The sequence below is a fragment of the Podarcis liolepis genome (genome assembly GCF_965112155.1).
Source record: "Podarcis liolepis genome assembly, chromosome: 1".
In the NCBI taxonomy this organism is placed as follows: domain Eukaryota; kingdom Metazoa; phylum Chordata; class Lepidosauria; order Squamata; family Lacertidae; genus Podarcis; species Podarcis liolepis.
Genome location: NC_139554.1, coordinates 64,079,837 through 64,094,652, shown reverse-complemented (window position 1 = coordinate 64,094,652; position 14,816 = coordinate 64,079,837). Strand labels below are relative to the sequence as shown.

The following is a 14,816-nucleotide window of genomic DNA, read 5'->3' as shown; positions in this document are numbered from 1 at the left end:
GTTGCCAGAATAGTCTCAGTAAGTGAATTTTGTCTGTGATAAATGCCTTATTAATTTATGAACGTTGTGGGGGGAAATCCATTTAATTGTATGTTACTGTTCAGATTTGCTAAACGTTTATATAGGCCATATAATTATTCAGTCAACCCATTATTTTGGCTTTCTGCTTAACAATATATGCAAGAGTAAGCAAAATCTGTGATTATAGATAATACCTTTACCATCTAAAAGGAGAAAGAGGCACAAAACCAACACAAAATATAGATGTTATTTAAGAATTAATGGTTATGCCTTGCATTCTGGCAACAGGGCAATAACTTACCTATTTGTAAACTATTTGTGTTGGATTAAGCCTGCAACCCTATCCCTTGGTATCAATAGCTGGGTGATGGGAGAACTGGGATGCAACAAAGTGTCCTTTCCATTAAGAGAGGACCAATCCTGTTGGGCAATAGCCAGTGGAAAGCCCCCAAAACTTAACATTTCACAGTGGGGCAAGAGAGGTTTTAGATCTGCTGGATCCAAAATCCTACAATCCTTGGGTCCTTCAGCCGTGCTAGTCTTGAGGTGACCATGGGGGAGGGCCCCTGAATTCTATCTTAGCCAGCAGGATCGCTCACTGCTCTGCCCCTCCCCAACCCCTCATTAGGATTGCTCTTCCTGGTGAATAAAAGTTTTGCTGGATTAATAAGCCTTATATGATGAAATAGGTTTTCCCATTGCATGTATGAGTGAATGGCTCATGCTTCTAATTGCTTGATAATGTATTGTCAGTTGTTTTCATAAATATGGCCCTCTGAATTAAATTATGAAGGTCCACATTTCATTCTGGATTATTTTTTTTAATACTTTCAAGGCTGGTAAGTTTGTGTATATCTTTTGAACTCAAAATGCTGTATATGATAAACAATTTGCTTGCTACCTGGTAAACACTGTAAAGCACTTCATAACTAAATGGATAAGGCTACAATCCTTTAAATGCCTTCCTGGGAGTAAGTTCTATTGAATTAATGGGACTTCTACTTGCATAGGATTTCACTCTAATATATTACTGTTTAACAAGAGAAAAGTTGTACGATGCTGGGTACGGTACAGTATCTATGCTGTAGACTAACATTTATATTATGAAATAATTGGAACGATCTCCCCAAACAGTTGGTGCAGAAAATTCATGCAGAAGATTTCCATAGGCCTGTTTCCTCCCTTCTTATCTATCTGTGTGCCAGTCATGCACATAGACAGCATGATGGGACAGTAGCGAAACTGATAATATGAACATGCTTCCCTATATTGCCATCCAGTTATATCTTCTAGGATCATGGATTGGGTTGAGAGAGTTGGATGGGCATATGTGAAGAATATGTGGATATCCCATTCCGTATAACATTCCATTGTGCCATCTACAACAATGGCTTGTGCATGCGCTTACTAGTTTAAAAGCAGGGTTCTGTAACCTGTGGAAATTCTGAACGCATATAAGCTGCACCTATATTTTGAATGAATTGTGCCCAATGTGTTCAACATGTGTAGCAAATATTAATTCTGATGGAATCTCTTTATGTTTGCTTTAGGGTCGACCCTATTCCATATGACACCCCGAAACCAGCAGGCCACACGCGGTTTGTCTGCATCTCAGACACACACTCCAGAACAGATGGAATCCAGATGCCTTATGGGGACATCTTGCTTCATACGGGCGATTTCACAGAGTTGGGGCTGCCTTCTGAGGTTAAGAAGTTTAATGACTGGTTAGGTAAGGAATTACTGCATTTTGGTGACCCCAATTAACCTTTGCGATCCAAGTGTCACTTACAGCCTCCTAATTGTGTTAAAGCTTTGAAGAACATTTACCCCTAGCCTTGTCATTGTGCTATGTTCTCTTTCTAGTCAAAACATGTTTCTGTTAATTGAGCATGGATTTATATGTTTGTTCTTATATTTTCAGTACTTGATGCTCAGTTATTTGGTATCACACGATGACAAAAGCTGAATAGTTGGAGGGGCAGCTGTAACCACCCTGCTGTTCCTGTTCTGGTGGTTAACTGAGTTTCTGTCCCTGTGCAAAAGATGAATGATTAGCAAAAATATAACTACTGTTCCTACGTTATGCGGTAGAAAATGTGCCTCGAAAGGGTCTCTATAGCAGCATAATGCTGTGAGATGGACATATGTTTCAGATAAAGGGGTGCAAGCATATTAACCTCCTTATGACTGATGGCTTCTCATATGCATTAAAGTCTCCAGGGAGCAAGGCACCTGTTGCCTAGCTGAATTTTGCTAAGTATATCCTAACAGCCCACTGATCTTAGTGAGCCTCTAATAAGTTGACATAATGGTTTAACAAGTAAAATGAAAGACAGCAATGATAGCTCTAAATCGAGGTATTGGGTATCTTTGTCATGTGAGAAATCCTGAGGCCAATTGCATGTGCCTAGGTAACTTGGGAAGATTAGCTAGAAAAGGGAGAGGAGGGTAGTAAGAAGACTAAAATGGCAAGTTGACCCTTAAGAATGAACTAGCCTTTTTAAAAAGTTTTACTTGTCTAAATGAAACTGCATCATTATAGAAAAAGCCTTTTAAAACATGGCTTTGACACTGCCCTCTTACGGCTTGTGTCTAGTGACCGTGTCGCTAAAGGCCCCTAATGGCATCATTAAATCCCACTGGATTCCCTTGGAAAGCCCCTGGGGAGATGAGAAAAGTGAAATTTTTGTTCATAAAAGGATTTTTTTCCTGTTGGGGTGGGGATTAACAAGAAAAGAAAAGAAATAGTTCTTCCACATTTTGGCTTTTCTTTACCCTTTATCCCTTCCTCTGTCTATATTGACCATCTTCCAGTTTATTCCCTATTCCAATTTGATTTTTAAACCCTTTGTCTTATTTTGGACATTGTTTCTCCATTTCTTTTGCCTTTGAAGGCATTGGACGGGGTTGGACTAAATGACCCTTGGTGTCCCTTCCCATTCTACAGTTATTGGTACCAGGACTGAATACTGTTGGTCTTATATTTGAAATGGTTCATGGCTATAATAATTTAAGGACAACCCTCTCTTCCTTAATATTATGCATGCTGTTTTGAGTTGCAGCATTGCTTCATAAGGATAAAGCTCCCTTCTGATATAGTGTAGAGAACGGTCTAAATTGAATTTGGTTTGGGAAATTACTTTGAAATATTTGTTTATATCGTTTTTATACTCTGCTTCATCAAAATTTGCTTGTAGAGTAGTTTACAAAAATCAAATAAAATAGTCACAAAACAGAGTGTCTTCATAATTGCTTCTCTTGAAGGTTGCAGACTCAAAAGTTGACTAATCTTCCCATAATCTCCAGGACCCACAGAGCAGAGCTGTGGTCAGCTTCTCTGCCACTCTAGGGAACCTCTTGCTTTCCAGATGCAACTCCTATAATCCCTGACATTGGACATGTTTTCTGGGACTGCAGGGAGTTAGAGTACAACAACAACAACTGAAGGGTCACAGATTCTCTAGTCCTGTTCTATCTCAGTATATCTGAAAAGCCAAAGCATGCTCAGTGTATCATGGAATATACTTTGCCTAATTAATTCACATGACAGCTATATGTTATGTATCAGGATTGCCTTCCTATTTAATTATTTAAATAAACTGTTTGCAGTAGTCTGGAGTTAGCATTCACATTGTTGGCAGGTCAGTTTATGGAGATGTCCAGAACACTGTCCAGTCCAGTATTGATGGATGATTTTCAGCTGGTGCTGTTTCAGGCTGTTGTTGTTTAGGCTTATTTGACCACATGCATGTTTGATCCTTGCTCTTTGTGCTTATAAAATCCATCTGGGAATTAAACCTTTTTGGGCCAAGCAGGTTATAAATTCACCAGTACAAGAGGAAGTGGTATTGAACTTGCCTGAATGTGATGGTAGTTTGATGCACCTGAAAAAACTTTTCCTTGGGCCAGAAGATTTCAATAACTGCAGACCAATGGCAAATGTTTCCTTCCCAGATGAAGTTCTAGAATACTTGGCCACTGATCAGATCCAAGTTCTCTTGTTGACTTAACTTTTATCCATTTAAATCAGGCATTGGGCCTAATTTTGGTACTATGAGTAACTTGTTTGCCCTGTGAGGGATAATTTGTGTTGGGATTGTGACTCTGCTTGCTTTTCTTGATCTCCCAGAGGCTTTCAATACCATCGGTCATGGTATATGTTTGGGATGTTTGTCCAGGCAAGAGGGAGATCTTCCTGTTTTGCAATCGTCATTTTGCTCCTAACCTGGATGGTCAATCCTAGAAAGTTGTGCTGGAGGTTTTTTGCTTGGCCTTGTAGAACCTACAGAATAGGGGTCTTCAGGACTCAGTATTAACCCCTATGTCCAAAGTCTGTTTTGGGGGCCTAATTCGGCCCGCCGGCCGGTTTAATCCGGCCCCTGTGGCAGTTTATTTCCTGGGGTAAAATCATAAAAAAAAACCCTCAACAATTTCAATCCTAAAAGAAGCTCAACAACTTCAATCCTAAGCAAAGGTCAACAACTTTGGTTGGCCCCCACAGCCCTTCACATCATCAAATCTGGCCCTCTTTGAAAAAAGTTTTGACACCACTGCAGGCCTATACCATTTAACTTCTACAGGAAAGCACTGAGTGGAGTTTTGAAGAGTGTTGCCTCAGTATACAGATGACATCTAACTCTACCTCTTCTTTTCATTTCAGTCAGGTGTGGTAGCCAGTGTGCTTTACAAGAGCCTGACTGCAGGAATGGGTGGGTGAGAGCCAAAAAGTTGAAGTCTGTAGCGCTCTTTCTGGAGGATCAGGTTCGCAGAATAGGGGTAGTATTCAATCAGTTGCTGTCACTGAAGGGTACATGTGGATGCCATTTTAGTCTGGTAGCCCAGCTAGGTCCTCTATCTGAATGCTGATTACCAGAGTTTAGATTTTTAGTGCTAGGTTATCACATGTTTGGATTTCAGCAATGTGTTAAACATGGTGCTGTCCTTGAAAATTGTCTAGAAGGTTCAACTGATACAGAATTTAGCAGCAAGGTTGCCATTGGGGATTAAGTGATCAGAATATTTTATTCTAGTTCTTGCTCACTCACACTTGCTTCCAGTGTGTTTCTGGGTCCAATTCAAGGTGCTGGTTTTTTTTTTTATATAAAGCCTTACACAACTTGGGAACCCAATACTTGATGGACACCTCTTCCCATATGCACTTGCCTGTGCCATAAGGTAATCATCCCTGCAGGCCCTCCTCTGTGCCTCCTCCTACTGAAATTTGGAGGGTGGCCATAAAGAGAGGTGGCCTTTTTGTTAGTGGCCCTATACCTGGGGATACTCTCCCCAAAGAGATTCACCTGGCACCCACGTTACAATCTTTTCAACAGCTGGTAAAGACCTTTCACTTCTCCCAAGAGATGTTTGCCTTTTTGACAGTATTAACATATTTTATCAGACAGCATTTAACATAATTTATTGGGAATATTTAATCTGATGGGGGTCTTCTGCTTGTATTGTACTCTGCTTTGCTTTGTTGTTGTTCACTTCTGAAAAATATGGTGTTATTTGCTATATCGAAGGTTTTTATTCATTTTAAATTGTCCGTCATCTAAATGCTTTGGAACAGATGACTACTATTACTACTACTACAACAACAACTAGTAGTGTATTAGTAATATTTATATGGCAATGCCAGCTCCAGCCATGTCCACTGGTATATGGTCCCCAACCGCCTAGTCAGTTGCATTTGGTCTTCTGAATCAAAAAGTTGGCTGAGCCCTGATTTAAAAGGTCTATGAAGCGGTTAAAATCTACAAAATAACACTAAAAGTAAACCCAACAATCAGAAGGCATCCAAAAAATAAATAAAAGCATGAATAATATTTAGCAGTAGAAGGCTCAGAAAGGATAACTACTGAGAACAACAGCAAAAACCAGCCGCTTCAGACAATAAGCAAGAATCAGAGGGTCGCAAGGACTTTCAGAAGAAGAATAAACTTGGCTTGATACAAAAAGAATGAGCAGGAGATGAGCTGAACAAACCTTCCCAAGAACTGCCAAAAATGCTCTATCCTGGGTAACAAACCATCCTCTGTATGGAAAGGAGCATGAAATCTAAAGGTCATAACCAGCATATTAAATTGAGTCTGGAAACCAATTTATAGTCAATTAAGTAGAAAAGCCTACTTAAGAGTCTAGCTGAGTGAACAGTTTAGAATCTGATCTTCAATGTAACTAATCAAAGTTTGTTCCTTCCCCTTCCTCTTCCTCCTCATGTATTCCTTTACTATCCCTATATACTGTTATTCAAGCCTGTCATTCTACCTCTCATCTCTGCTTTTCATTAGCCCATCAGCTAACTTTGATTCTTCCTTCACACAATCCTTCCTATACATGTCTACTCAGAAGTAAGTCCCTTTGGATTCAAGGGGGGGGGGCATACACCCAGGTGAGTGTGTTAGCATTGCAGCCCTTAAGTTTCTTCTCCTTCTCCTTGACTGATAAATTTTCATTATTGGTTTTGCATGAAAGTCGTCTTAGCTTGTACACTGCATGACCTTTGTGGTCACTTAGTGATTACACACGCCTGCTGAGGTAATTTATTCACTTTGTTTTGGTGTGAACATATCCCAGGGGTCTTGTAACTGCTGTAATCACTTGACCCTAGTGACTGTTAAATGCTTTAAACACAGTTACTTTAAATTTATAATTGTTTTCATTAAAAATCCCTTATAGTAACTTAACTGACCTTGCAGTAAACACAGCATTATGGGCTAAGGGAAGAATTAAAATTATTATGTGATGGCTAGTGTATGTTTTGTCCACATACATTCTACAGATGTATAATATAATTCACATTTCTACCTTTACTGTGTAGCTGTATATAGAGCAAGCATACCTTAAAGAGTCCCTTTCCCTGGAGTAAACCCCATTGAACGTATGGGATTTGCTTCTGATTAGGCTTGTATCAGTTTGCATTGGAAAGTATGTAATTATAGCACTTGTGGCATAATACAAAATATTTCTTCACATGCTGTGTGCTTGGAAGTAGCCAAAAAATGTAGGGCTGTGAAGCAGGATATAATATTTATTACAATAAATATGGTTATTAAAATCGGTCTCATGATACAGGTTAACTCACATCTTATGCAAGGGTTTGGTTTCAGGAGACCAAAGCAGTAAAGCCAGGAACCCCTGCAAGATGGAGGTCAGCCTACCTGGCTGGGAAGGCGGTGTGAGGGCTCTGGGATGTTGCTAGAGCCCTTGTGCTACCACTCCAAAGCTGGGTTAGCCCATGATTGCAGCTTTGTACAGAAGTGTGTGTGTGGGGAAATAAATAGATGGAGAATGGGTTTCCACTGCTCTCCATTCCTTCCTTCCTTCCTTCCTTCCTTCCTTCCTTCCTTCCTTCCTTCCTCTCTCACTTACCCGTACAAGTTACCTGTACTGTGTAGGGTGAAGTGTATAAATATGTTGTGACTAAATGGTCCTAGCATTGTAATCCTTTACCAATGTTATAGAGTACCTTTGCTACTTTCAGTTAGGTTGGCTTCCTATGTGGTTATCTTTTTGTTATCAAATTCTGAAATCATGTTATCATACAGAACTCCCAACAGAAAGAGGATCATTTATGTTGCTATTGAATAAAGCAGAATTTTATTAGCTTTGTCGTATCATGTATTGCTGCTGTGGTTTCCTCTTGTTAACACATTTTCTTCAGGACTGTCCAAAAATATTTTGCCACCCTGAGCAGCTGCACTTAGCTTTAGTACATTTGAGCTGTGTGATGCAAAAGTTGCACCAGGAATGTCTGCAACATCATAAGGGGTTCTGGACTATACCTCTTGGATTGCACACTGCCTTGTTACCACCCCTAAAAATATGCCTGCTCCTGGCAAATGTTTGCATTGCTTGTACAGTTCTAAGTTATGACTGCCACATGGGATGTTTATTGAAAGGCATCTCAAATAAAACTCATGTTCTTCTCCACTCCAGTGCAGAATGAGCATGCAAAGTGAAAGTGGAAGCCCAGCTAGAAATGTGTGTGAATAGCTAAATTGGTGCATGCTCGTATATGGCGCTCACCTTTGTCATGCAAAACGGAGCACAAAGAAAAAAAGCAAGGAAAGTCTGAAGAAAGTTTCAAGTTGGGCTGCAAATACTGATGAGGAGTCAAGCTGATTGTCAGTTTAAATTTTAAACTTTAAGCCTGTCTCTTGATGCAAAAAACCTGATGCAAATAGCTGCTGTGGAAGCATCAAAGAAATTTACATCTCTGCAGCATTTTCCAACATGGTGAATTCTTGTAGATGTCAATGGTCTTGCTGCAGTATTTATCCAATTTGGTTGTTTAATGCTGATTTGCATCTCTTGAGTAAATTGTGAATAATATTCTTCCTCACTTGTATATTTTCACTATAATATCATTACAGTTTTTTCTGTTTGGGAGAGGAGATATAATTACATTTAATTTTTGTTTTGAGCTTCTATCTTCTTAGCTAAACTTTGGTTTTCCTCATTGGTTTCAGTGCAAATGTACTGATGTAATCTGGTCTGAATAAATATTTTAATCAGAGAGTTCATGTGTTATTGACAGAAATAAGACTCTAATGAAGATATTGCTGAAGTTTTGGTCAGCTACTGTACTGTTTTTCTGCCTTTTTTGGTTTGTATTTTTAGACATTGATATAGCTAGTGCTTCTCTCAGGCGGAGCAGCGCCTCTGTGTGTTAAAGCTTGTGAGTCATGGTGATATGTGACTTGGGATTAGAGAAAATAGAAGTGTTTGGTTTAACCTTTTGACTAATGTAGAGGAGATGATAACACTTGGAGGGCAGAGATAAGGTGGCAGTTCACTGTGGGCAGGGATATGAGCAGACAGCCAGTTTTAATCCCAATTTGTGTCTGTTAGCTCACATGGAAATCTGACAAACAGATTTGGGAGTCTGATGTTGTAGTAGAGTTGCCTGCTTTAAAATATTTACTCAAGATAATTTACTACATTAGAGTAAAGCAATGTTTGCAATAAAACAATGCATAATAAAGGCATGAAGACTTGAACTAGATGATTAATGCTGAAAGCACAGATCACTTGTTCAGCAGGGAAGAAGGAGGTGTATTTGGCCTTCTACGCCCACCCCATAAGGGACCAGTGCTATCCAGTGCTTTTTTCTCCCCTTAAAAATGTTTAGGGGTGCTCTCATTTTGACTCAAGAAAACCACCATTTTATAGTTCAAATCAGGAAAAACAAATACAGTAAATGGGCAAAAGTACAAAGAACATGCATTGATGATGAAAAATAGTAATTTTCCTACTCACATTGAAATACTGCCTCTCGGTGAGGCCAAACTTTCATCAGTAAAACACCACACATTCCACACTGCTTCACACATTAAACGCTCACTTCTGTCTTGAGACTCAGGAAACACCTTGACAGAAAATAAGGCCGCCATTGGGGGTAGCAATGGAACTGATGATCCACCGTGCTAGAGAATAAACTATTTTTTTAAAAAAATAGTTTCTTCTCTCGTTAGATTCACATTTAGGGGTATGTGTACCCCTTCGTCCCCCCAGGAAAAAAAGCACTGGTGCTATCCAAGAGCACAGCTGCTGGCCCTGTTTGCAACTGTACACTTTGTTTCCAGTCTAGGAAAGGGAACCATGCATATGGTTCCAGATATTCAATCTGGCAATTCGGCCCTGGCCAAATATGTAGTGCCTATTCCCTGTTGGTGCACGTAGTTCCTGATCCACTCTCACACACTATTCTGCTTTCTTGTACACATTGCCCTTGGGGCACATGGGTTTTTAAGTAGTTAGAAATCGACTTCTATTCCTCTACGACATTTTCGCCCCCCCCCACGTTATTGCTTCCCTCAATACAGCATATTAATTTGGGTTTATGGCCCTGCTCTGCTTTTCTCATGGTATATATTGCCTGAGTAAGTATAGAAAAACTGAACTGATAGTAATTTCTTTCATTTTAAAAATATGGTTTTAAATCAGCCTTCACATGCATTTAATTTTAATTCATTTTTTATTCCGAATTGTATATTCTTTACTTATTTTAATATTTTAAACTTGCATTTATTTAGGGGCAGAAAGTCCACAAGTTTGCTTATACTCAAAAGTACTGGCATGTATGTTTTGCTTAGGTCTAGCCTTGAAAAAATGCAGGATATTAGAAAGCTGCCCCCCCCCCCGAAATATGGGGTATCTGGAATTCTCTGGGGTTTCCTAATATATAATGAATGAAAATCCTTTGAAATAAGGCACAACCCTCAAAATTAGCAGCATATAGTTATCCTCTGTTTTTTGACTTTCTTTTTTTTTTTAAGGCTATAAGCTTTCTTGAAGTAAAGGGAACTTTGAAGAATTCTTGGGTGAAATATTCACAGTATGAATCAAATCTTAGTTTGATTTACTCTCTCATTTTGATGCCTGCCATCTGGAACTTGCTTTACTCTGTATTGCTTCATTTTCTTATGTCCAGAATGAAGATTTACTGTAAAGCGTCATTTTGTGGCACTCAACCCTTAGTTCTTCTTACTAATTTTGCATGCCCCCAATAGCTGTGATTTAATAAAAATGCTAATTTAAATAGTCTGGGGGACTTGGTAAGTTTAACTATATCTTTAGAAAGCGATCTCTTTTTAGGACTCTAATTTCATTAATGGACAGGGGGCGTATCACTTTGAACAAGAGCTTCTGAAGTACTTAATCTGAAGGCTTGATTCTTGGTGCTCAGATACCAACCTTTCTGCATCTCAAAACCTTCTGTAGATACTTCTCTCATAAACTTCTTTAATAAAGGTACACCACCCTGGAATCTTCTGATAGTAGGTGTGGGTGGGTGTCAAGAAACACTTTAAACAAACGAATGAATAATTGGAACATACCATATTTTTCCGCATATAAGGCGCCCCTGTTTTTTTTAAACCCAAAATTAAGAAATTAATATTTTAAAATAGTTAAAAAGGTAAAGGGACCCCTGACCATTAGGTCCAGTCATGACCAACTCTGGGGTTGCGGCGCTCATCTCGCTTTATTGGCCGAGGGAGCCAGCGTACAGCTTCCGGGTCATGTGGCCAACATGACTAAGCCACTTTTGGCGAATCAGAGCAGCACATAGAAACACCGTTTACCTTCCCGCCGTAGCGATACCTATTTATCTACTTGCACTTTGACATGCTTTCGAACTGCTAGGTTGGCAGGAGCAGGGACCGAGCAACAGGAGCTCACCCCGTCGCGAGGATTCGAACCGCTGACCCTCTGATCGGCAAGTCCTAGGCTCTGTGGCTTAACCCACAGCGCCACCCGCGTCCCTTAAAATAGTTAGGGTTGCCATATTTCAAGAGCCCAAATCTGAGCCTGACCACCCACGCCAGAGTCCAAAGCTGAACCTGGACCGCCCAGGCCAGAACCCAAACCGAAGCCCAGGCTGCCAGAGCCTGAACCCCTGTGAATTCACCATCTGCGTACAGTCGTACCTTGTTTCTCAAACCCCTTGTAACTTTTAACATTTTAGCTCCTGAATGCCACAAACCTGGAGGTAAATGTTCCAGTTTGTGAATGTGCTTTGGAAGCCAAACATCTGTTGGGGCTTCCGCAGCTTCTGATTGAGTGCAGGAAGCTCCTGCAGCTAATCCGAAGCTGTGCCTTGGTTTTCAATCATTTTCGGAAGCTGAACAGACTTCCAGAGCAGATTTCGTTTTAAAACCAAGGTACAACTGTATAAGATGACCCCAATTTTTGACTTTTTAAAAAATCAAAATTGTTTTATACACACAAAAAATGGCAGTATCTTTTGATTATACTTACTGTGAAATAAATTGAGGCAGGTATTATGATGCATATATAAATAGATATATTTCCCCCCATATTTTTAAAACATTACATTTTAATGTGTTTTATATTGTGAATATTTGTTGGCTACCAAATATGCCCAATACATAATCACAGCATGAATTAATGTAACTTTGTTATAGACGCATGGGAGGTTTCTTGTTGCTTCTATATCCAGCATGCTTTTCAGTGATTCCATTAACATTGGTAGGGCAATTATTTGAGCAAATGTTAGCTGAATTAAGGACAGTTAACTAATCTTCTTCCCACACCCTCAGCCCCAGGTCTGTGTTTGCATTTGTTTTGAAGTAACAACTTTAGATTATTTCCTGTCCAGATCTTCCCCAAAGGATAAAATAACTACTGCAGATAGTTAGTGATAACTACTAGTGAAGCAAAAGGAAGAGGGCCCATTGGGTAAAAACATCACATACAGTCATACCTCAGGTTAAATATGCTTCAGGTTGATCGTTTTCAGGTTACACTCCGTGGTGACCTAGAAGTAACGGAACACGTTACTTCCGGGTTTCGCCGCATGCACAGATGCTCAAAATGACATCACACACGGAAACAGCAAATCACGATGCGCAGACGCGGGTTGCGTTTGCTTCAGGATGTGAATGGGGCTCCAGAACGGATCCCGTTCGCATCCAGAGGTACCACTGTATTATGAACATGATCTTTCTCATCATCTGAATTTCTTGGAACTTGAAGTTACATCAACAGGTTTCAATGTATCAAAAAAGTAAACACACAGAGAGAGATACAGGCAGGCAATTTAAAAATAAAAAAATAGCAAAATTAGATGAGTGTGGTGAACAGTCATGAGTTCACTCAGAATTTCTTGAATATTTCTATTTGGTTTTTACCTGTTAAAGATAAATGTCAATAATGCGGGGGGGGGGTGTCTTCATTTATTTTCATTTATTTCCCATGTTTTGTTGAATTATTTATGTACACTTTCTAATCTCTAGACAGAGAAATACAACATTTGTTTGTATATATGCTTCTCTCTCTCCACTTAATACATGTATATAATAAAGGCAAAACAGAATCCTTTGCATTTGTTCAGGCATTGTTTTCCTGCACAGCTCTTCGGTGCTATGGCCTGAAACAGAAATGTTTGGGCGTGTGGAGAAAGCACTGCAGATTTTAGCATAATGTCTGGTGTTCAAAGAAATTTTATCTCATCATAAAGATTAGCAGGCTGTGTAATTCAATTTAAAATTGGTCGGCGGTGCCCCCTCTATTACGGAGCCTTTTTGCTTTATGCCGTATACGACTGTAAGGCCCAGGCTGCATGGCAGACAATATTTAGGGCTCTGTCATTGTCGTCGTGCTATTTCTTTGACTTATCCATAATTGTTGGTGAATGTGAGCATTATGTTAGAATGAGTTAAGAAAATGCTTGCTCAACTGAATGTCTCCCAGGCTTGCCCTGTGTGGTAGGAAATGAATTTTCTCTGGTCAAGCAACCACTGAGTGAAGGTTTTCTAAGACTATTTGCTACTAACAGGGCTTGAGTCTTAAAACTCTCACGTTAGCATTTATTCACAGTATTAGAGGAATTACTGTGTCACTGAAAACCAACATGCAGCAACTTATGTTAATACAAGGGTGGCAAACCCTCACCTTATTGTAATTACCCATACCAGGGGGTTAATCAAGTTTCGTAGAATTACTGTCTTTACAAGAAAAATAGGTAGTTTTCTGAGCCATGCTTCCTACTGGGTATTAGGGTTCAGTTTGATTTGCTAATTAATCCTCTTGTTTCCCTGGGCCAGTAGCCAGCATCTAAGCCCTGGCGTTTTTTGCTTTGGTTTATTACATCAAGTGTGCTTGCTTTCCCCCAAAGGATACAGAAAAGTGATGCAGATAAATCTTGTGTTGACTAGAGGCTTGTTTTAGAAAATTGTTGGAGATTGTGGAAAGAATGGACTTTAAGCAAATTTTGCTAAGCATACGCTGCATTGGTGAAGCACAGAAAATACCTGTAGGGTCAGGTACAGAGAGAGAGGGGTTGGTTCAATAACAGAACAAAGTACAGTGGTACCTCAGGTTACATACGCTTCAGGTTACATATGCTTCAGGTTACAGACTCCGCTAACCCAGAAATATTATCTCGGGTTAAGAGCTTTGCTTCAGGATGAGAACAGAAATCATGCTCTGGCGGCGCGACAGCAGCAGGAGGCCCCATTAGCTAAAGTGGTGCTTCAGGTTAAGAACAGTTTCAGGTTAAGAACGGACCTCCGGAACGAATTAAGTACTTAACCCGAGGTACTGTAAAATGCTGTGAAACAATACCTGCTGCATTTCACAGAGAAGACTGAAACAACAAATTGGAATCTTAAGGACTTAAGAGGTTTTATAATGACATAAACTTTTCAGATGCATAAAGTGTCCTTAGTAGGCATTGGGTATGCATATATGTAAATGAGCATAGAGCAAAAAAAGGGAGTGTTGCTAAATGGCAGTGAAATAGAGAGAGTACAGTCCGTAAACTGATAAATTCAAACCTCTCATCAAGAGGCTTGATTCTAATTTGTTTAGGGATGAATAGAGACGATGACTTGCTGTCCCACTATAGATGATCATTAATTTAACTGATGTTATTGGCAGTGACTGCTTATTTAGCGTATATTTATGCTTTAATTGAATTCTTACCAATTGAATTCTTACCAACAGTAGTATTTGCATTTCATTGCCATTTTACCTCATTTCCCCTCTTGTACCCTTGTGTATATGTACCCTTCTTGCAAGATACACACTTGACTCTGGTCCACAAAAGTATATATCAGGCACGTCCAATTCTCAAGAGACTGCGATCTACTCACAGTATAAAAGAACTGGCAGTGATCTACCCATTAAAGTACCCCAAACCTCTTTGTTGTGTTTGCTGCAAGAAACTAATCCAGCTGCCCCATTAGTACATGCTGCAGACAAATTTGAGGTTTACAAATACCTGACTGGACCACTGAGTGAAATTGCAAAACCCAAATATAGCA

At 39.7% G+C, this 14,816-nt stretch overlaps 1 protein-coding gene across 3 annotated transcripts in view; it reads left to right on the top strand.

Annotated features, from left to right (window-relative positions):
• MPPED2 (metallophosphoesterase domain containing 2) overlaps nt 1-14,816 on the top strand; it is a 134,129-nt gene that overhangs the window by 40,806 nt on the left and 78,507 nt on the right. For all 3 annotated transcript variants that reach the window (XM_083465581.1, XM_083465582.1, XM_083465580.1), the window contains exon 3: nt 1,572-1,753. In XM_083465581.1, the coding sequence (XP_083321707.1) occupies nt 1,572-1,753 (182 nt within the window). The remainder of the gene's footprint in view (nt 1-1,571; nt 1,754-14,816) is intronic.